Raw genomic sequence first — 23,957 nt, 5'->3', positions numbered from 1 at the left:
AGCGGTATCGGTGAAGAAATTGCTTCGGCATATGTCTGAGGTTTCTCTGCCTGTGGATTTGTCTAGCATTTTTATGGTTTCCTGTCTTATGTTTAAGTCCTGTATTCATTTTGAGTTTATTTTTGTGTATGGTGTAAGTTGGTGGTCTAGTTTCACTTTTTTGCATGTATCTGTCCAATTTTCCCAACACCATTTGTTGAAGAGACTGTCTTGACTCCATTTTATGTTCATGCCTCCTTGGTCTAATATTAATTGAGTATAGTTGTTGGGGTGGATATCTGGATTCTCTATTCTATTCCATTGGTCGATATGTCTGTTCTTGTACCAGTACCAGGCTGTTTTGAGAACAGTGGCTTTGTAGTACAGCTTGAAATCTGGTATTGAGATCCCACCTATGTTGTTCTTCTTTCTCAGGATTGCTGTGGCTATTTGGGGTCTTTTGTTATTCTAGATGAATTTTTGGAGAGTTCTTTCTAGGTCTGTGAAATATGCCATTGTTATTTTAATGGGGAGTGCACTGAATCTATAGATTGCTTTGGGTAGTATGGACATTTTAATGATGTTGATTCTACCAATCCATGAACATGGTATGTTTTTCCATCTGTTTACAACTTCCTCTATATCTTTTTTTAGTGTCCTGTAGTTTTCCGAGTACAGGATTTTTACCTCCTTAGTTAGGTTTATTCTTAGGTATATTAATTTTTTTGGTGTGATGGTAAATGGGATTGCTTTTTTAGTCTCTCTTTCGGTAAGTTCACTATTGGTGTATAGAAATGCCATAGATTTCTTGGCATTAATTTTGAATCCTGCTACATTGCCGAATTCATTTATTAAGTCTATTAGTTTTTTGATGGAATCTTTCGGGTTAAATATGTACAATACCATGTCATCTGCAAATAAGGACAGCTTTACTTCTTCTTTTCCAATTTGGATGACTTATATTTCTTCTTCTGGTCTAATTGCAGTGGCTTATACTTCCAGTACTATGTCGAACAGGAGTGGTGAGAGTGGGCATCCCTGTCTTGTTCCTGTTCTTAGGGGAAACGGTTTTAGTTTTTGCCCATTGAGTATGATGTTAGCTGTGGGTTTATCATATATGGCTTTTATTATGTTGAGGTATGATCCTTCTATTCCCACCTTGTTGAGAGTTTTTATCAAGAAAGGGTGTTGGATTTTGTCAAATGCTTTTTCTGCATCAATTGATATGACTATGTGATTTTTATCTCTCAATTTGTTTATGTGATGTATCACGTTTATTGATTTACGGATATTGTACCATCCTTGCATTCCTGGGATAAATCCTACTTGGTCATGGTGTATGATCTTTCTGATGCAATGCTGGATCCGATTTGCTAGAATTTTGTTGAGGATTTTGGCACCTATGTTCATGAGGGATATTGGCCTGTAATTCTCTTTCCTTGTGTTGTCTTTATCTGGTTTTGTTATTAGGGTGATGCTGGCTTCATAGAAGGAGCTTAGAAGTGTTCCTTCCACTTGAATTTTTTGGAATAGTCTGAGGAGGATAGGTTTTAGTTCTTCCTTGAATGTTTGGTTAAACTCCCCTGTGAAGTCATCTGGCCCCGGGCTTCTGTTTGCTGGAAGCTTTTTGATGACTGCTTCAATTTCTTCCATAGTTATTGGCCTATTGAGATGTTTAGATTCTTCCTGATAGAGTTTTGGAAGGTTATATTTTTCTAAAAATATGTCCATTTCCTGCAGGTTGTACAGTTTGTTGGAATAGAGTTGTTCATAGGATTTTTTAACAATCCTTTGTATGTCGGTGGGGTCTGTTGTTATTTCAACTCTTTCATTTCTGGTTTTGTTTATTTGTGTCCTCTCTCTTTGCTTCTTGGTGAGCCTGGCTAGTGGTTCATCAATCTTGTTTATCCTTTCAAAGAACTAGCTCTTGGTTTTGTTGATCTTTTATATTGTATTTTTGGTCTCAATGTCATTTATCTCTGCTCTGATCTTTATTATTGCCTTCCTTCTGCTTACGCTGGGCTTTTCTTGTTGCTCTCTTTCTAACTCTTTGAGTTGTAGGGTTAGGTAATTTATTACCATTGTTTCTTGTTTTTTGCAGTAGGGTTGTAGAGCTATGAACTTCCCCCTCAAGACTGTTTTCGCTGTGTCCAATAGATTTTGGATTGTTGTGTTTTCATTGTCATTTGTTGCCATGATGTTTTTTATTTCTTCTTTGATCTCTTTGGTAACCCAGTCATTGTTTAATAGCATGCCTTTCAGTCTCCATGTGTTTGATTTCTTTGGATTGTGTTTATTGTAGTTGATTTCCAGTTTTATGCCACTGTGATCTGAGAAGATGCTTGATATGATTTCTATCTTCTTGAATTTGAAGAGAATTTGCCTATGACCCAACATATGGTTTATCTTCGGAAATGACCCATGTACACTTGAGAAGAATGTATATTCTGTGGCTTCGGGGTGAAATGTTCTGAAGATGTCAATTAATTCCATCTGGTCTAGTGAGTCATTTAGGATTGATGTGTCTTTGCTAATTATTTGTTTAGAGGATTTGTCCAATGGTGATAGTGGGGTATTAAAGTCTCCTACTTTGAATGTATTGCTGTCAATCTCTCCCTTGATATCCCCCTGGAGTTTTTTTTTTTTTTTTATGTATTTGGGTGTGTATATGTTCACCAGAGTTATTTCTTCTTGTTGGATTGCTCCCTTTAGTATTATGAGGTGGCCTTCCTTATCTCTTGTTATGTCCTTTACTTTGAGATCTAATTTGTCAGATATAAGTATTGCTACCTCAGCTTTTTTTCATTTCCATTCGCCTGAAAAACCTTTTTCCATCCCTTCATCCTCAGTCTGTGTGTGTCTTTTGTTCTGAGGTGGGTTTCTTGTAGACAGCAGATATATGGGTCATGTTTTCTTACCCAATCCGTTACCCTATGTCTTTTGATTGGGGCATTTAATCCATTTACATTTAAAGTTATTATTGATAGGTACTTATTTGTCGCCATGTTTATTCTTTACCCCTGTGTTCCTTCTTCGCTTCCTATTTCTTTTTCTTTTTTTACAGCAGACCCTTTAGCATTTCTTGGATTGCTGATTTGGTGGTAATAAATTCCCTTAGTCCTTTTTGGTCTGTGAATCTCCTGTTTTCACCTTCTAGTTTGATTGGTAGCCTTGCTGGGTACAGTGTTCTTCGATTCAGACCCTTCCTTTGCATGACTTTGTATATTTCATTCCATTCCCTTCTGGCCTGATGAGCTTCTGTTGAGAAATCAGTTGCTAGTCTGATGGGGGTTCCTTTGTAGGTAACTTTCTGTCTCTCTCTGGCTGCTTTTAAGATTCTTAGATTGTCATTGGTGTTTGCCAATTTAATTATAATGTGCCTTGGCGTCGGTCTTTTGGGGTTCATTTTGCTTGGGATTCTGTGAGCTTCTTGGATTTCTGTGGGTTTTTTCTTCCCTATATCAGGAAAGTTTTCTGTCATTATTTCTTCAAACAGGTTTTCTATTCCTTGCTCAGTTTCCTCTCCTTCTGGCACCCTTATTATGCGGATGTTGTTTTGTTTCATGTTGTCCCAAAGTTCCCTTAGGCTCTCCTTCTGCTTTTTAATTTTTTTTTTCCTAGAAGCTGCTCTACTTGGGTATTTTTTCCTACCTTGTCTTCTAGCTCACTGATGTGGTCCTCTGCTTTTTCTAGTCTACTCTTATGCTTTCTATTGAGTTCTTTACAGCAACAATGTCATTTTTCATTTCTTCTTGGTTCTTCTTCATTTCCTCTTGGTTCTTGCTCATATTGTCGAATTTGTCTTCCATTCTTTTCAGCCACCTTAAGACCATTTCTCTGAATTCTTTCTCTGGCAGGTTGCTTGCCTCCATTTTGTTTACTTCCTTTTCTGGTGATGCCTGCTTTTCTTTCATATGTGGGCTGTTTCTTTGTCTCCCCATGGTCTCTCTTCCCAGGTTGTCTGGTTATGTAATTCTCTCTCTCCTGCGTTGATTTAAAGGCACAAAATACAACACAACCAGGTACAATGCACAAGGCACTGAACAGAAATGTATTCATGATATTAATAACCCAAATAAAGTTGACCACCAGAGAAAGGCAAATTAGAGGATAGGAGAAAAAGAAGAGGAAAAAAAGGAGTAAAAAATTAAATTGAACAAAGGAAAAAAAAAGTAAGAGAGAAAAGAAAGACAATAGGAAAGAAGAGGGGAATAAACTATATATATGGGGAGAAAACTCGAATAGAACAGTCACTAATCCCAACAAATATCAGCAACAAGTACCTGGAGATTAATAGAAACTACAAAAAACAACTAATATCAAGCGAGGTGAGGGAAAACAGAAGCAAAAAGCAAACAAAAAGAAAACAAACAAAAAAAGAATAAGCAAAACAATCTCACAAGCATAAAAAATCAATATCATCAACAATCAAGCATACAACAACAAAAGGACAGAGAGAATAACAATTTTTTGGATAGTGAAGACAGAGAAGAGAGAGGTGTGTATGGTCTTGGAGCAGGGGATTGGAAATTAGATATATAAGTAGGGTGAAATTCTAACAGGGGGTAAAAAGAAAGAATAAGGAAAATTTAAAGCAGGAAAAGAGTAAGAGGAACAGGACAACAAAAGGGGAAAAGTTAGGAAGAGAGTGATGGCATAAAGGTAAAGTTGAGACAGAGTAAAATGATGCTAAAGGGAAGATGAAAATAGAATGTAGAACACTAATGCCAAAGTAAAATAAAGAGAGAATAAAATGATACTTTTTGAAAAAAAAGGTAAAATAGTAGTAGTAATAATACTGATTGAAAATAAAAATGTAATAATTATAAAGGTAAAATCAAGTGTGGAAAAAGAAAAAAAATTAGTTTCTTAAGTAAAAGATGAAAAAAAGATAAATAAAAATAAAAATGTGCAGTAGTGAAGGTCATTCACTTCCTCTACTGTTCTGTTTGTCACGCCTGTTTCCTAGTCAGGACAGTATTGCAGTTCCCTGTGTTCCACTTCTCCTCAGTGTTGTAAGCCAGTCCTGATTTTTAAGCAGGCAGTGTGTCTTAATTTCTTGTATTCCTTTATTTGTGTTTACACAAGAATCAATTTATGATTCAGCCCCTGGGTGGCAGTGTTTCTGGATTGACCTCTGGGTCTATAGGTCCTCTCTAGCTAGTGCTTAGATCCTGCTTTCCCTGTGGCATTCAATACCAGTTTGTGGGAGTGGGTTGCCCCAGAGATGGTTCTCTGATGGTTATTCCCCACTCAGATCCTCAGGTTCCAGAAAAACAACTTTCCCCTGCAGTCTCCTAGGGTGACCCCAATTTTGTCATCCTATGTATTGGGCTTAGTAATCAGAAGCAAGGATTTAAAGAGGAAAAAGAGCCAGCTTAAGTGTGCGAACTTCGGGGCTGCATGCAAGTCTGTGCAGTCTTTTTTTATCCCCTTGGGTCTAAGCAGCTGGCACACTTTTAAAATTTTTAGGCTGTCCTTTTGCATCAGATCAAAATGGGCTGCTTTTAAGAGTTCCTTTCTGTTAGCAGCTCTGAGGACCCCCTTCCACATTCACTGATCACGCCAGCTCCAACAGCCACGGATTTTTCTAGGAGCAGACTTCCTCCAGTCCTACAGCTCCTGCATTGCGCACATTTCTCTCTCCTGCCAGGAGCAGAGACCTCACCTTATTCCAGGCAAAATCTGACCTTTCCGTGGTGGAGTGTAGAGCTCCTTTGAATCCGCGTGTTTGTGCCAATTGGGGACCAGTGTTCTGGGGTTTGCAGCTGTTTGGTGGGTGCCGTAGTTGCTGATTTTCAGGCTTCCGATAACATCCACTTTACCCTTCAAGATGGCGCGGTCTCCGCATCCGAGCCCGTCGCTCAGGGAGGGAACTCAGCAGCAGTGGGGGCTGCTGGGTCAGGGGAGCCCCGTCCAGCAGTCCCCCACCGTCTCCTGGAGTATAGCTGTCCCTCAACTCACCAACAAACACTCCCCGTGCGACCCTCAGCTGTTCTTTCTATCTGCTCCGGGACAAGACTCAGGACACGTCTATCTCTTCCTCCACCATTTTTTTTTTTTACACCAAGCCTTGAATTATTTTGAAAAGCAATACAGATAGTGTTTAACTTTAGAATCTTGTAAGACAAATGTGATAAAAATTTAAGAGTAATCACACATAAAAAGAGAACAAGAATAATAATGATACAAGCAACCCAAAATAGGTAAAGAAGTATCATAGAAGCCAGGCCAGTGTGGCTCAGTGGTTGAGTATCCACCTTTGAACTAGGAGGTCACGGTTTGATTCCCAGCCAGGGCACATGTCAAGTCACGGTTTGATTCCCAGTCAGGGCACATCCCCAGTAGAGGGTGTTCAGCAGGCAGCTGATCAATGATTCTCTCTCATCATTGTTTCTATCTCTCTCCCCCTTCCTCTCTGAAATCAATATATATTTCCAAATATATATTATGGAAAATCAGTTCAAACAGAATTTTTAAAGAAGACAGCAGAAACAAATTCAAGTATTTTACTAATCTCTACAAATGGACTCATTGAGCTTGTCAGTTAAAATACTGCAATTAGAAGAAGCAAGAGACATACCAAAAATATAAAGACAGAATGACTGAGAAAAGTGCTTATTCTTCACTGAGAAGACTATACTAGTACAAGGTCCTTCTGTTTTCCCTGCACAAAAGACTCACCTCCTCCTTTGAGGTCTCGGAATCCAGCTCTACTGTGAGACACATAACCATGTGAGGGGTGTTTAGCACATTCTGCTGGTTACCTTCAATCTCTTCTCCCCATAGAAGTTTGACTAAGTCACCTTCTGTTTTCGATTGTGCATTTTTCTGTCTTGGTTGAGTCGATTCCTTTTTCACAGCATATGCATTTTCTAATGTCAGTTTCACCTTTAAAAATTAAAACAACACATTGATGGTTCAACAAGGAAAAATCAGCTGCAGCTTTCGCAAAGGAGGCTCTGTACCTGCACATACACTCAGGTACACACAACATGCAGAGACATCTTCCTACAGCATGGGCTCCTCGGTTCCTAGCCCAGTGTCCGGCACACAGTAATGCAAATATTTATTCAGCAAGAATGTATAATTCTCTGTGCAAAAATTCATTTGTTTAAACTTAATTATATTGTAAGTATTGACAACAAAAACAAGAAATACCCCCCAAAACAAAAATTAGTGTGATCTGACAGTGTAATAAAGACTAATACCACATTATGAGCACTGACTCCTCTGGGGAAAGTAAAGGAGATTCTGGATTAAAAGCAACCTCCAACTCTGGCCAGTGTGATTCAGTGGTTAGAGCAGGGGGTCCTTAAACTGCGGCCCGCCGAGGACATTTATCCAGCCCGCCAGGTGCCGCTGCCTATCCTGCTTAGCAGCCGACTCGTCCCGGGCCCGCAGTGCGCATAGGAATTTGTTCATAGTTTTTTTTTTTTAAACTATAGTCTGGCCCTCCAATGGTCTGAGGGACAGTGAACTGGCCCCCTGTTTAAAAAGTTTGGAGACCCCTGGGTTAGAGTGTCGGCCTGTGTACTGAAGGGTCGCAGATTCCATTCCTGGTCCTGGGCAAGTGTGGGAGGCAACCAATGTGTCTCTCTCACTTTGATGTCTCTCTCTCTCTCTCTCCCTCCATCCCTCCCTCTCTTCCACTTTCTCTAAAAATCAGTGGAAAAAATATCCTCTGGTAAGGCTTAACAAAAAAACAAAACAAAAAAAGCAACCTCCAGAGTTAGCACTCCTTTCAAGTGAGGTGAGGTTCAAATGTTCTCTCAGACATTCTTTGTGGGCCTTTAAAGGCTCAGGAGAGTAAAGAACAACCAACGTGCTGGGTCTCGGATCATGGCCTAAATAAGATCATCTATCAGTTTTATCATGCAGTTTTCATTTCATTGCCTGATGTCCAACCAGTTTGGTAAGTGTCCAGGACATGGCCTTTTTCGAGTTGTTGAAAGAAGCTTTTACTCCTCAGTTACCTTTCCTTGACAAAGGAGCTAAGTGTCTAGATGCCCGCTGGCCAAAGATAACTCACTCATTTTAAAGCATCAGTGTGTATCCTGACTAAAAGAAGTTAAAGAATATTTAAATACTGGATTTGTGCACCAGTGGGGTCCCCTGGCCTGGCCTGTGGGGATCGGGCTGAAACTGGCTCTCCGACATCCCCTGAGGGGTCTCTGATTGTGAAAGGGCGGTTCTCGGGTGACACACTCTGGAATCGGGCTCCCTCCTCTCTGGTTCCGGCTGCGTCACCCAAGAACTGCAGCTGCCAAGTCACCGCAGATCGGCAACTCTTGCAATGAGCATCTACCCCCTGGTGGTCATTGTGCATCATAGCTACTGGTCGGATGGTCGCTTAGGCTTTTATATATACAGACTAGAGGCCTGACGCATGAATTCGTGCACCAGTGGAGTCCCTTGGCCTGGCCTGCGGGATCGGGCTGAAACCAGCTCTGTGACATCCCCAGAGGGGTCCCAGATTGTGAGAGGGCGCAGGCCAGGCCGAGGGCCCCCACCAGTGCACGATCGGGGCCAGGGAGGCACACGGGAGGTTGGCCAGCTGGGAGGGACCATGGGAGGGCTCCAGGGCATGTCTGGCCATCTCGCTCAGTCCCGATCAGCCGGACCCCAGCAGCAAGCTAACCTACCAGTTGAAGAGTCTGCCCCCTGGTGGTCAGTGCATGTCATAGCGACTAGTCAACCCTTCGACTGTCTTCCACCTGGTGGTCAGTGCACATCATAGTGACTGGTCGACTGTCTGCCCCCTGGTGGTCGGTGAACGTTGTAGCAAGCGGTTGAGTGGCCTTAGCATATCAGCAGCTTATTACGCTTTGATTGGTTAAACAGACAACCGGAAGACCGGACACTTGGCATATTAGGCTTTTATTATATAGGATACTTAATTTTATGTAGCAGGGACATCATCATAAGCTGAGAGGCATAAAATATCCCTATTGTTTAAAACTGACCAGACTACAGATGAGTAAAGCGAACATTCTAGCTGTAATAATCCATAACATTTTAACTTTAAACACTAACATACAATGATTATTTTAAAATTAGATTACGATCTTTTTTTTTTGGGGGGATAATGGCGGCGGAATAGACAGACGTGTTCCGAGCCTTGTCCCGGAGCAGAAAGAAAGAACAGCTGAGGGTCGCACAAGGAGTGTTTGTTGGCTGGTTGGGAGACAGCTGAATTCCAGAAGGAGGTGGGGGACTGCTGAACGGGGTTCCCCTGACCTGGCAGCACCAACTGCGGCTGGGTCCCCTCCCGGAGCTGCGGGCTTGGACGCGGAGTCTGCGCCATCTTGATCTGGAAAGTGGAGCTTATCTGAAGCCTGAGAATCCACAACTGCGGCACCCCAGGAACAGCTGCGAGCCCCAGAACAACGCTCCCCAACTGGCGCAAGCACACGGGTTCAGAGGAGCTCTACACTCCACCACGGAAAGGTCAGATTTCGCCTGGGATAAGGAGAGAGAGAACTACATAACCAGACACCCAGAGAAGAGAGACCATGGGGAGACAAAGAAGCAGCCCACATATGAAAGAAAAGCAGGCATCACCAGAAAAGGAAGTAAACGAAATGGAGGCAAGCAACCTTCCAGAAAAAGAATTCAGAGAAATGGTCATAAGGTGGCTGAAAAGAATGGAAGACAAATTCGACAATATGAGCAAGAACCAAGAGGAAATGAAGAAGAACCAAGAAGAAATGAAAAATGACATCGCTGCTGTAAAGAACTCAATAGAAAGCATCAAGAGTAGACTAGAAGAAGCAGAGGACCGCATCAGTGAGCTAGAAGACAAGATGGAAAAAAATACCCAAGAAAAGCAACTTCTAGAAAAAAAAATTAAAAGGCAGGAGGAGAGTCTAAGGGAACTTTGGGACAACACGAAACAAAACAACATCCGCATAATAGGGGTTCCAGAAGGAAAGGAAGCTGAGCAAGGAATAGAAAACCTCTTTGAAGAAATAATGACAGAAAATTTCCCATATATAGGGAAGAAAAAACCCACACAAATCCAAGAAGCTCACAGAGTCCCAAGCAAAATGAACCCCAAAAGACCGACGCCAAGGCACATTATAATTAAATTGGCAAACACCAACGACAAAGTAAGAATCTTAAAAGCAGCAAGAGAGAGACAGAAAGTTACATACAAAGGAACCCCCATCAGACTAGCAACTGATTTCTCAACAGAAACTCATCAGGCCAGAAGAGAATGGAATGAAATATACAAAGTCATGCAAAGGAAGGGTCTGAATCCAAGAATACTGTACCCAGCAAGGCTGTCAATCAAAATTGAAGGTGAAATCAGGAGCTTCACAGACAAAAAAGGACTAAGGGAATTTATTACCACCAAACCAGCAATGCAAGAAATGCTAAAGGGTCTACTGTAAAAAAAAAAAACAGAAAGAAAGAAAGAAAGAAAGAAACAGGAAGCGAAGAAGTAACACAGGGGTAAAGAATAGGAATGGCGACAAATAAGTACCTATCAATAATAACTTTAAATGTAAATGGATTAAATGCCCCAATCAAAAGACATAGGGTAACAGATTGGATAAGAAAACACGACCCATATATCTGCTGTCTACAAGAAACCCACCTCAGAAAAAAAGACGCACACAGACTGAGGGTGAAGGGATGGAAAAAGGTTTTCCAGGCAAATGGAACTGAAAAAAAAGCTGGGGTAGCAATACTTATTTCTGACAAATTAGATCTCAAACTGAAGGACATAACAAGAGATAAGGAAGGCCATTTCATAATACTAAAGGGAGCAATCCAACAGGAAGAAATAACTCTGGTAAACATATATGCACCCAATACAGGAGCACCCAAATACATAAAAAAACTCCTGGAGGATATCAAGGGAGACATTGACAGCAATACAATCATAGTAGGAGACTTTAATACCCCACTATCACCATTGGACAAATCCTCTAAACAAAACATCAGCAAAGAAACATCAATCCTAAATGACTCACTAGACCAGATGGAATTAATTGACATCTTCAGAACATTTCACCCCAAAGCCACAGAATATACATTCTTCTCAAGCGCACATGGGTCATTTTCAAAGATAGACCATATGTTGGGACATAGGCAAAGTCTCTTCAAATTCAAGAAGATAGAAATCATATCAAACATCTTCTCAGACCACAGTGGCATAAAACTGGAAATCAACTACAATAAAAACAACCCAAAGAAATCAAACACATGGAGACTAAACAGCATGCTATTAAACCATGACTGGGTTACCAGAGAGATCAAAGAAGAAATAAAAAACATCATGACAACAAATGACAATGAAAACACTACAATCCAAAATCTATGGGACACAGCGAAAGCAGTCTTGAGAGGGAAGTTCATAGCTCTACAAGCCTACTGCAAAAAACAAGAAACAGGGTTAATAAATTACCTAACCCAACAACTCAAAGAGTTAGAAAAAGAGCAACAAGAAAAGCCCAGTGTAAGCAGAAGGAAGGAAATAATAAAGATCAGAGCACAGATAAACGACATAGAGACCAAAGAAACAATACAAAAGATCAACAAAACCAAGAGCTGGTTCTTTGAAAGGATAAACAAAATTGATGAACCTCTAGCCAGGCTCACCAAGAAGCAAAGGGAGAGGACCCAAATAAACAAGATCAGAAATGAAAGAGGTGAAATAACAACAGATCCCGCCGAAATACAAAGGATCATTAAAAAATACTACGAACAACTCTATTCCAACAAACTGGACAACCTGGAGGAAATGGACATATTCCTAGAAAAATATAACCTTCCAAAACTCAATCAGGAAGAATCTAAACAGCTCAACATGCCAGTAACTATGGAAGAAATTGAAGCAGTCATCAAAGAGCTTCCGGCAAACAAAAGCCCGGGGCCAGACGGCTTCACAGGAGAGTTCTACCAAACATTCAAGGAAGAACTAAAACCTATCCTCCTCAGACTATTCCAAAAAATTCAAGAGGAAGGAACACTTCCCAGCTCCTTCTATGAAGCCAGCATCACCCTAATACCAAAACCAGATAAAGACAACACAATGAAGGAGAATTACAGGCCAATATCCCTCATGAATGTAGATGCCAAAATCCTCAATAAAATTCTAGCAAATAGGATCCAGCAGTACATCAGAAAGATCATACACCATGACCAAGTAGGATTTATCCCAGGAATGCAAGGATGGTTCAATATCCGCAAATCAATAAATGTGATACATCACATAAACAAATTGAGAGATAAAAATCACATAGTCATATCAATTGATGCAGAAAAAGCATTTGACAAAATCCAACACCCTTTCTTGATAAAAACTCTCAACAAGGTGGGAATAGAAGGATCATACCTCAACATCATAAAAGCTATATATGATAAACCCACAGCTAACATCATACTCAATGGGCAAAAACTAAAACCATTTCCCCTAAGAACAGGAACAAGACAGGGATGCCCACTCTCACCACTCCTGTTTGACATAGTACTGGAAGTATTAGCCATTGCAATTAGACAAGAAGAAGAAATAAAAGGCATCCAAATTGGAAAAGAAGAAGTAAAGCTGTCCTTATTTGCAGATGACATGATATTGTACATAAAAAACCCGAAAGACTCCATCAAAAAACTAACAGACTTAATAAATGAATTCGGCAATGTAGCAGGATACAAAATTAACACCAAGAAATCTATGGCATTTCTATACACCAACAATGAACTTACAGAAAGAGAGACTAAAAAAGCAATCCCATTTTCCATCGCACCAAAAAAATTAAGATACTTAGGAATAAACCTAACCAAGGAGGTAAAAGACCTATATGCGGAAAACTACAGGACACTGAAAAAAGAGATAGAGGAAGATGTAAACAGATGGAAGAACATACCATGTTCATGGATTGGTAGAATCAACATCATTAAAATGTCCATACTACCCAAAGCAATCTATAGATTCAATGCACTCCCCATTAAAATACCAACGGCGTATTTCACAGACCTAGAAAGAACTCTCCAAAAATTCATCTGGAATAAAAAAAGACCCCGAATAGCCACAGCAATCCTGAGAAAGAAGAATAAAGTAGGAGGGATCTCAATACCAGATTTCAAGCTGTATTACAAAGCCACTGTCATCAAAACAGCCTGGTACTGGCACAAGAACAGACATATAGATCAATGGAACAGAATAGAGAATCCAGATATCGACCCAAACCAATATGCACATTTAATATTTGACAAAGGAGGCATGAGCATACAATGGAGTCAAGACAGTCTCTTTAATAAATGGTGTTGGGAAAATTGGACAGATACATGCAAAAAAATGAAACTAGATCACCAACTTACACCATACACAAAAATAAACTCAAAATGGGTACAGGACTTAAATATAAGACGGGAAACCATAAAAATACTAGAGGAATCCACAGGCAGCAAAATCTCAGACATATGCCAAAAGAACTTTTTCAGTGATACTGCCCCTAGGGCAATGGAAGCCAAACAGAAAATAAACAAATGGGACTACATCAAAATAAAAAGCTTTTGCACAGCAAAAGAAACCATCAACAAAACAACAAGAAACCCCACTGTATGGGAGAACATATTTGCAAATGGTATCACTGATAAAGGTTTAATTTCCAACATCTACAGGCAGCTTATACAACTTAATAAAAGGAAGATAAATGATCCAATAAAAAAATGGGCAACGGACCTAAATAGAAGCTTTTCGAAAGAAGACAGAAGGAAGGCCAAGAGACACATGAAAACATGCTCAAAGTCACTAATTATCCGAGAGATGCAAATCAAAACAACAATGCGATACCATCTCACACCTGTCAGAATGGCTATCATCAACAAATCAACAAACGACAAGTGTTGGCGAGGATGCGGAGAAAAAGGAACCCTCGTGCACTGCTGGTGGGAATGCAGACTGGTGCAGCCACTGTGGAGAACAGTATGGAGTTTCCTCAAAAAACTGAAAATGGAACTCCCATTTGACCCAGTAATCCCACTCCTAGGAATATATCCTAAGAAACCAGAAACACCAACCAGAAAGGATATATGCACCCCTATGTTCATAGCAGCACAATTTACAATAGCTAAGATTTGGAAACAGCCTAAATGCCCATCAGCAGATGACTGGATCAGAAAACTATGGTACATCTACACAATGGAATACTATGCTGCCGTAAAAAAGAAGGAATTACTACCATTTGTAGGCACTTGGATGGAATTAGAGAACATTATGCTAAGTGAAATAAGCCAGTCAATGAAAGAAAAATACCACATGATCCCACTCATTTGGGGATAATGAAAAACATTATAAACTGATGAACAAAATGATAGTTACAGAGGCAGTAAAGCATCAAACAGACTGTCAAATTACAGTGGTAAGGTTAGGGAGAGGTGGGGGAAATAAGAGATCAACTGAAGGACTTATATGCATGTATATAAGAGTAACCAACGGATGCAAAACATTGGGGGGTGAGGGCATGTATGGGAGTGGGGTGGGGGTGGGGGGCAATGGTAAGATATGTACACATATAATACCTTAATAAAAATTTGAAAAAAAAAATAATAAAAAAAATTAAAAAAATAAATAAATAAATAAAATTAGATTACATTTTAAAAGTAAAAAAATAAATTCATGCTTATCAAGAAAAAAGTCTGCTCAATATGTGTATATTAAGTATATTGTATACTTTAAAAATTACATTATATAACTTAGATATATACAATTTTTATATGTCAAGCATACCTCAGTAAAGCTGGCAGAGAGGAGAAGTCTGCTCAATATTTAAAAACAGATAAAATTGTTTGCACATAGTAAGTTGCATTTAGGGATAAAATATCTAAAAACTATTATCAAGACAGTAATAATCTCTATTTATAGAAATGTATTACAAGAGGTACTATTTTCAAGGCCAACTTTAAATATATGATAAATACTAACACATTAGGAACTCTTTTTAATAATGAGCTTTATCTATTTATATATTTTTATTAATAAAGTGAAGCATATTATTTAAAAAAACTCATTCATAATCAATCCCACCAGCCCATCCAACAACTGTTTGCATTATACTGTAAAATAAATCTGCCCCAATGAATAAAACCTTCCAAAAGAAAATATCTAAGTATCTTCTTTTTTTGTTGGCAAGGAGTGACTATGACTGTGTTAAGGTTTGCTATCTATAGCTGTCTGTGGCATTTCAGGGGCACTCAGTTATCTTTGTCTACATAAAGTGAATTAAGTCACATAAGCAAGCATCTTTTCTAAAATAAGTCTCAGAGTTTATTTTAGTAACAAGTAGAAAAGAAAAGAGACATGAAGTTTAAATTCATCAATATGTATACATTCAGAATAAAGATAAACTAGGTTACAATTAGCAGTAATCTGTATAGAGAGCAGGAGGGGAAAAATCCCTCATGAAATGTTTCTGAGGCCTGGTGATATCTTTCTTTACAAAACATTTAATATCATTCCAAATGGAAAAGATCAAACTTTACTAAATTTTTTGTTTTCTGTAAATTTGATATTAAGAAATGGACCCTGGGTATTAGAACACTATCAAAAAAGGCTGAGTATAAAATTAGTATACCTGGGGGGGGAATATTAAGCAAACTAAACAAAAATATAAAAAATTACAGATCCTACATGGGAACAATCAAGATTTATTGATGGAAATTAATATATGGTTAAGGTAAGGAAGAGTTGAAGAGACATTTTTTTAGGAATGATCTTAGAAGGATATGAAAAACAGTGTTTGGTATGAGGTTTTGACCTAAGCAAGCAACATGTAAGCATTATATGGCCTGAAAAACTATTTTATGAGGGTGGCATCTGTTTCAGTGGGTAATGCTCTCAATATCTGTATGCATGAATAAAAATATAAACATAAGCATAAACATGAAATCCTTGAGTAAAAGATCTGATGAAGCGAATGGCTTGGGGGTCAGGAGGTTCTTTTATCTGAGATAGAGAATTTAGGAGTATCCAAAACAGAATACATGGGAGCCTTTGATGATGTTCCTTGGAAATGCAAGAAATCTAGAATTTGGGGAAATCCTGAGCACAGAATTTGTGAAAAACTAGATGGGAGCTTTGAAGACTGTTCCCGGATACTGGGTTTAGGGGAGGAGTGGCTGGGAGGGGGAGAAAGCTGGTTGCAGGAGCACGAGATGAGTGACATCCTAGGAAAGCAGCCATCACAGAGACAGTCCAGATGGGCTGGAGCGTCTGTGAGAGCTGTACGTCTTTTCTAGCTGAGATTCGTGTTGGGGGAGAGGTCAAAAAATAGGGCGTGATTCCCCAGAAATGACAAAAGGAAATGACTTAAAATAACAATTCACCAATTTTACTTTAGGCTGCAACAGCAACCTAAAATTTAAGGCTGGTTTGCTATGCCTCATGAAGAACAAGATACTTGAAAACCAATGTTAATGTTATACTTGGCACACACCAGCACTTCTTTTCTGTGGTACACAGACCTTTCCCCCTTACCATGATAAAAACTTAAACCAATACACACACCACAGAACCATCCATTAAAATTCTTTAAGGAATTATTTTACCCAGCATTCTTCCGATTTAAGTAAAGTTGGCTCTATATTTCAAAGATAATTACACTTTAGCAAGCCATTTTGAAAAAGCTTACATATTAAGTAGCTATAAATGTCAGGAAACCTGGTTGCCTTGATGAAATAATAAAGGGTGAGCTAGATAACCAAGTGAAGAGTTAAGTGCTATTTTTAAAAAGGGGGTTGATATATGTAAATATGAGGATACCAGAGGCCCGATGCACAAAATTCGTGCAAGGGCCTTGGCCATGGCCCCCGCCTGCCGCCACCGCGGTCCCCGCCCACTGTGGCTTTGTCCGGAAGGACATCCAGAAGGATGTCTGGTCTAATTAGCATATTATGCTTTTATTATTATAGATTATGTGTTTTATAGGAAAAAAACTTTTATTAAGAAACATTTAATATAAGATAGTTTACATGAAGCTTCTCATAAAAAAGGATTCCTGTTGTTCTTTCATAGACATTAACCTATGACACATTTCATGGTTCCTCATTTCCTGTCTCCCTCAAAACCGTTTCTGATTGGTGCAATTTGCCCATCCTTCCTTTCCTCCTTCTCTCCCAGTTCAGGAGAGGATGTGCCTTTCCTCAGGTCTAAAGACATGCTCACTGTAATTCCTCACTTCCCAAATCTTGTTGCTTTAATGATCCCCTCTCTCTCTACTTCTATCTCCAACTCATTCCATTTAACAAGCAAACTCTCTCCTCCTTGATCATGTTCTTTTGGGCAATCTCACTGAATTACTGAATACAAAACCTGGAAGGCATCTTGGACTCCTCTCTGTCCTGCAGGAAGTACTGCCCTCCTACAAGACTTAAATCTAATCTCCTTCTCTTCCATATCCCAGCCAACGCCTCACCTCAGGCCTTAATCACCTCTTCTGGACTACTCTGAAGCTGACCACCTGGTTTCCCAACCTCCAGTCCCATCCAGAGCGATACATTCCTAAAATGCAAATCTGCTAAACTTCTAGCACTTTCATTTTACATTTCCAAAGATAGCTAAATTTATATAGAGATAAAGTGGGAGGGAGGGAGAGAGAGAGTTTTAAGAGAAGGCAGTGAACATAGAGAAATCTCATTTTTTCAGAAAACAAGGGACTTCCATCATGGGTTCTTTTATGTCAGAGTCTCAAGTTAGATGTAGATAAGATTGATTTATCAGGGATTCTGCTCATCCCCATCAATCCCAAAACTGCTTCATGCTCTCACTCACCTAACGGAGTCTCTAACCTACCTGAAGCACATCATCTTCCCTAGCCCTCAAAAGAGAGAAAGTGAATTCCTGATGCTAACAAGAGCAGAGCATTCATAAATATGAGGTACAGCACGTTCAAAATACATCTAATGACCTGAAAATGTCATCTGTTATTTTGAATATCAAAATAACATTACAAAAGTGTTTTATTTTTACCTATAAGGAATGGAAGGTAATTCATTACTTAGCTAAAAAAACACCTCAGGAATAAGGTTAAACTAGATAACAGAAAAGCCAAGAAAACAGTATGGTTTAAAATAAGTAAATAAGTAAATAAATAAAAAGCACAGGAAAAAACTTGATAGTAATAATGACTGTGGTAAGTCAGAGAAGAGAAAGTTCCAGGACTGTTTAGAATGACTTTTCCAGGAACGGGAGTTCCATCAGCACATAGGGTAGTTATAATGGCAGACTGGTCATTGTATATGTTTTTATTATTGTTCTTCTTCCTGCTTTACTGAGGATGAGTTTTATTTGTAGCTATGATTCTCTCTTTTTAAGAACAATCACCGAAAGCTAAAAATGTTAACAAGATCTTAAATATTTTAAATATCCAAGTATGTAAGAACTCCTCCATTATACACGATAATTTCCAGAATCTTAAAAAAAGAAAATAGCACAAGATGCACTTATTTTATGTTAATTCATCATAACACCCAGACAAAGAACATCCATACCTGCATAGGCCCAGGAATGCAGGACAGAACTCTCTCTATGTTCTCAGAGGTCACATCAACATCGTTCACAGCAACAAGGACATCACCTGAGAAAAGAATAACAATAAAAGACAGTCGTGGGACTATCCCCGAACCAAAAAGACCTAGATTGGAACATTAAAAACCATCTCTTCTGACCTCTTTAAAGTACAGTGGAAAATATGGTCCAGACATTCAAGGGCTTGTCCAAGGTGAAAAAGCTCACTAGTGGCAGAGCTCATCTTCCATTCCACTCTTAAACTACAATACAGACCAATATTGTACCGCAACTGAATATAACCCACGAATATCATAGAGATGAATATTCTCATTTTTGATACCATTGGGAGAATTATGTAAAGCCACAGGCCAAATGGAAAATTTGCAGCAAACCAAGTATTGCACTTAACAAAATTGAATCTAACCACTTATACCTACAGTGAAAATATTCAGCTGAAATTTTAATTAAATACATGTGGTACGTCATAACTCAATATGCTGTGGAATTCACTGTTATTGATCTGTGTCTATACATAGCTCTTTGTTTCAAAGGCCCCACCATATCAAAACCCACCGCATGTTCCGGTAAAAATTTCCTTTGCCGTGGCTTTTCTTTAAATGTGTATGTTTATAAATCTGGGGGGTTTAATATAATAAAGATCAATCTTAAAATGGAAATTTACAATCACAACATAATTAAAGGTATTATCAAAACACCAGTAAGTTATATAATAGAAATATATACATAATAAGGTTATTTCTCATCATATTTAAATATGTCATTATGAAACTGATCAATAATTCATATTCATCCATTAATTAATCCAACGAATATTTACTGAGCACCTACTGTGTGCCAGGCACTACAGATAGAGAACTGAATTAAACACACCAAAATCTCTAAACAGAGCTTAATACTCTTTGGGGAAAATGGATAATAAACATATATATGGATAAAATAGTGTTGATAGACAATTTTCCATCGGTCTCCCATATTTTGTTCATCTTGCAACCCAAGGCACTGAAAGTCTTTGTTCTGGATTATCTTTTCAAAGATATTTGTATAGTGAACAGCCTTGCAGGGGTCCTCAAACTTTTTAAACAGGGGGCCAGTTCACTGTCCCTCAGACCGTTGGAGGGCCGGACTACAGTTAAAAAAAAAAACTATGAAAAAATTCCTATGCGCACTGCGGGCCTGGGACGAGTCGGCTGCTAAGCAGGACAGGCAGCGGCACCCGGCGGGCCGGATAAATGTCCTCGGCGGGCCGCATGTGGCCCGCAGGCCATAGTTTGAGGACGCCTGGCCTTGGGTGACGAGATAGTGTCTCCCTCCATATCTTATTATTAATAATTGTTCTTTAGAGAAGATTCATGTTCCCTAAGGTCAAAATTCCTCTCCCTTTACTGTAACTCACTACAGGTATGTGTTTAGGTGTCACCTGGCCCTCTTCATGTCACCTGGGAATGAGGATTGGGGAACAGGTGAAAATGCTGTTCCTTTAGCTACTGTTACTCCTCTATCCCCCGTCTCTGCTTCCTCCCTTGCTCTCCTTGACCTTCTATCACATGGGAAGGGATTAAGTGCGAAGTGAGCAGGTGGAATTTCTTAGGTCATTATGTGATGGTTTTCAATGGCCTGTACTAGGTTTAGATGCTATTCCCTTCACAGCTCTGAAGGTGTGGGCATCGAGTCACTATGATGGTTAATTACTGTAGCACTTTGAACAACCTGGTAACTTTTCTTAAAAGTAAGAACTTGTAAACTAAAATAAACTTCCAACTTCAGTTCAACCTGGGGGAGAAAAAAGCAACATAGCCCCCTCTTTTTTTAAAACAGAAGATTAAATAATTGTACTATATCAAATTATTTATAGCTGCAGTGTTCTGTTGTCCATAAGATGATCAGAACACCTAAATGGTGATCCCATTTAAAACTTGTCCCTTTAAATTCAAACTCCACTGGAAAATGTTCCAAATAACTTTTTCTCCAAACCCTAACAGATACAGTTCTGCAGTTGAGTGTTTTAGGGCGTGTCACCTGAAAGCATCACACTTAAGAAACCTCTAAAAGTGGGAGACATGTATCATCATAAATATATGAAAATAAATTTTAGAGCAAGTGTAGTAAAATCTTTTTAAATGTTTAGTAGAAAAATTTCTTTCTATAAAAAAGTGTTATATCTACTTCTTATTCTCCCAGATACTTGTTTTCCTCAAGTTTTTCTGAGCACTTCCATGAAGTGACCCAGAGGCTTCCTGGACCGCACAGCACTGGCAGCCTGCGCTGGGAATTGGACCACCACCTCCTGGTTCAAAGACGGGGGGCTTAACCACTGAGCAGCACTGGCTGGACTTCCAATTTGCTCTGGTCGGGGGTTGGAGGTTGGCTACAGGAGTCCAGGAGCTACCAGCTGACTGTCAAATTTGAAGAAAAATTCAGGAATAGAAATATAAAAAATAAAGTGCAAGTCCTTGGCAGAAGGAATAGCAAAGTGGCACCTAAAAAGGCAGCAAAACTTCCAAGACTCCAGCAAAGAAGCATCAGAATAGAGATCTGCTGTCTTGAAAGGAAAGAAGGAAGCCACCAGTCTCACTGTGCTAACCAAGCACTTTACTCAAAGGAGGGTCCCTCTCCTGTTAGACAAAGGCAGCGCCGCCAGCAAGCTCCATCACCAGGGCAGTTTTCAAGATCCTCCGTCCTGTGGGTTACCTCACAGTTCAACCACAGACCGCATTGTGAAGGGAACTATGACAAATTTCCATACCAGAAGCACTTTGTGGGATTAGCAAACCCTCTATGACATTAAAATAGTCTGTTCTTTATTCCTAAAATATATAACTTTAAAAACATAGAACATAATCATAACAAAAACTTTTGAAAAAGCAGAGAAAACAATCACCCATACTGTCCCTATACTAACCCAACACTATTAGCACTTTGTTGTATTTATACTGACTTCTAATTATTCTCCCTGCACATTTTCTTTTTACATATTTTATCCATGCAACCAATACAAGTTTTTCATGGCTTATTTTGAGGCAAGCATTTTGCTATACACCAAGGATGAAATAGTCATGTTTTTCTGACACATCTCTCTCTCTCTCTCTCTCCCTCTCTCTCTCCCTCTCTCTTTTTACTTATTAGAATATCAGAAGCTTTTCCATCATAAAACTGAAATCATGAGCCTTATTTTTCTGGCGTTTTATTGCTAGTTAATATACATGCAGAAAAGTGCACACATTATAGTACAATACAGTGAATTATCAAAAAGTGAACACATCCATGTAACCACTCAGGTCAAAAAGTAGACTACTGGCATCCTGCGTATCTTTATGTTAAAAATAAACAGTAGGACCACCATGGTAGTAGTCTCTTTCTCTCTACAGTTTATTTTCTTTCCTCCTGTACAGATGGCACAGAAAGATCAGGCCTGGAGGTAACTGGCACTCCTAGGAGGTTTGGCAGATCAGAGTGAGGATCAGGGGAAAGGACATATGGAATTAGGAGGCTCACTGGTTATAAGCCCTCTCCACTAAGTTTCAAGAGAAAAGGGAAGAAAGATTTTTAGAGATTTGTCTATAAACCAGTCCAAACAGGTATTCAGAGCAGAAGCCCCAGGTAACTACACTTATCCTTCAGGACCCACAGAAGACTGATTCTAGGACTCCCTGCAGATACCAATATTTGTGAATGCTCAAGATCCTCATATAAATGGTGCATTATTTGCATAAACCTACACACCTCATCCCATATGCTTTAAGTCATCACTATCATACCTAATACAATGTAAATGCTATGTAAATAGTTGCTATCCTGTATTACTTCTGGAATAATGACAAGAAAAAAGCTTGTACGTGTTCAGTATAGATACAACTATCCAGGGCCTAACTACATAGTACACGTCAAACAAAGTAACAATCTTCTTCAGAGTATTTCCCATGTGAGGGTGGTTGAATCCACAGATGTGGAACCCATGGACATGAAGGATCAAATGTATAAAGAGAATGTATTAGCTGGAATTTCCCATCATGTGGGATCCTAAAATTATGAGGGTCAGCAACAACAAGGCAGGGTTTCATAAGCAGGAATTCTGGCCTCCTTTGACAGAATTAAAAGACCTAACCTTATAAATATTTTAGTCCAACCTCATCATTTTACAAAAAAGAAAGTTGAGGATCTGAGAGAATATAAGTATGTATTAGCTTCTGTTCTAGTTACCTATTTGCTGCATAACGAATCACCCCAAAACTCGGTAGCTTAAAGCCACAATTATGTTTAACTATGTGCAGTAATAATCTATTGTGGTCGTCACTTTGCAATATATACAAATGTTGAATCATTATGATCCCACCTTTTAAGTAAATCACATAGTACCACATAAGCTGTAGTCACAGGCCCACCCAGATTCGGAGGGCTGGGCGGGGAGAGACACAAAAACTCTAACTCTCTATGGGACAAGGTTCAGCATTACATTGTAAGAAGAGAATGTGGGGATCTTGTTGCAACCCTTTGTAACACACACTTGGTACAGATGTCCTTCCTACTCAAGTCCTCCTTGCAAACACCTTTCATGGCGCTTACCACACTGTGTGAAACTGTCGGCCTATTTCTGGCCCATCTCTTCCACTACAGTAGGAGCTCCACAACAGGAGCATTTGGACCATTAATCTTTGTAGTCCTGGCACCTAGCCGATGCCCAAATAATTATTTGTCAAGTCAAATTTAGACAAAATAAAAATATATTTTTAAAGTATCAATAAAAGTTCCTTTATCTAAATCTCTTAGGCTAGATCAACTTAAGACTGCCAGCTTTTAGCATTGTTAATACCGTTAAGTTTTACTAATAACATATTTTCATCTGTGTCTAATTTATTTATAAGTAATAAAATTACTACTAACTCAAACATTATCTACAACAGCTTAAAATGTATCACTAACACAAAATGCTCATCTTAGTATATAGTCAGAAAAACTTGTGGGTTTATTTCCCCCCTGCAAATTGGTGGAATGTTTTATGGCAAGCATCCTTAAAGGGAAATTTATGTACAGCACCACTGCTGTTAAACATGCCAAATGAAACAGTTAAAACCATTCCAAGTTCTCAGAGCATTCAAGTGCAAACATACAATTTTAAAGTTCTTCTTTTTTTTTTTTTTTTTTTTTTTTTGCAATGAATTTATTTATTTATTTATTTTTTTTAAATAAATCTTTATTCAGATTATTACAATTATTTCTCCTTTTTTCCCCCATAGTTCCCCTCCAGCCATTTCCCACCCCACCTTCTGCTCTTACCTACCCCCCACTGTCCTCATCCATAGGTGTATGATTTTTGTCCAGTCTCTTTATGAACCCCCCCATACCACTTTCCCCCTGAGAATTATCAGTCCACTCCCTTTCTATGCCCCTGATTATATTGTATTCACCAGATTATTCTGTTCCTCAGGTTTTTAATTCACTTGAT

General features: G+C 39.0%; 1 protein-coding gene across 2 annotated transcripts in view; it reads right to left on the bottom strand.

The window, feature by feature from the left end:
- Positions 1–23,957, bottom strand: part of INTU (inturned planar cell polarity protein) — a gene marked incomplete at its 5' end in the record, with an annotated part of 79,740 nt that overhangs the window by 39,710 nt on the left and 16,073 nt on the right. For both annotated transcript variants that reach the window (XM_080673358.1, XM_080673357.1), the window contains 2 exons: positions 6,664–6,870; positions 18,478–18,563. In XM_080673358.1, coding sequence (XP_080529484.1) covers positions 6,664–6,870; positions 18,478–18,563 — 293 coding nt within the window. The remainder of the gene's footprint in view (positions 1–6,663; positions 6,871–18,477; positions 18,564–23,957) is intronic.

Source organism: Plecotus auritus (genome assembly GCF_963455305.1).
Source record: "Plecotus auritus genome assembly, chromosome: 6".
NCBI classification, from domain to species: Eukaryota; Metazoa; Chordata; class Mammalia; order Chiroptera; family Vespertilionidae; genus Plecotus; species Plecotus auritus.
Note: the sequence above shows the minus strand (reverse complement) of the source record. Positions and strands in the feature narration are given on the sequence as shown.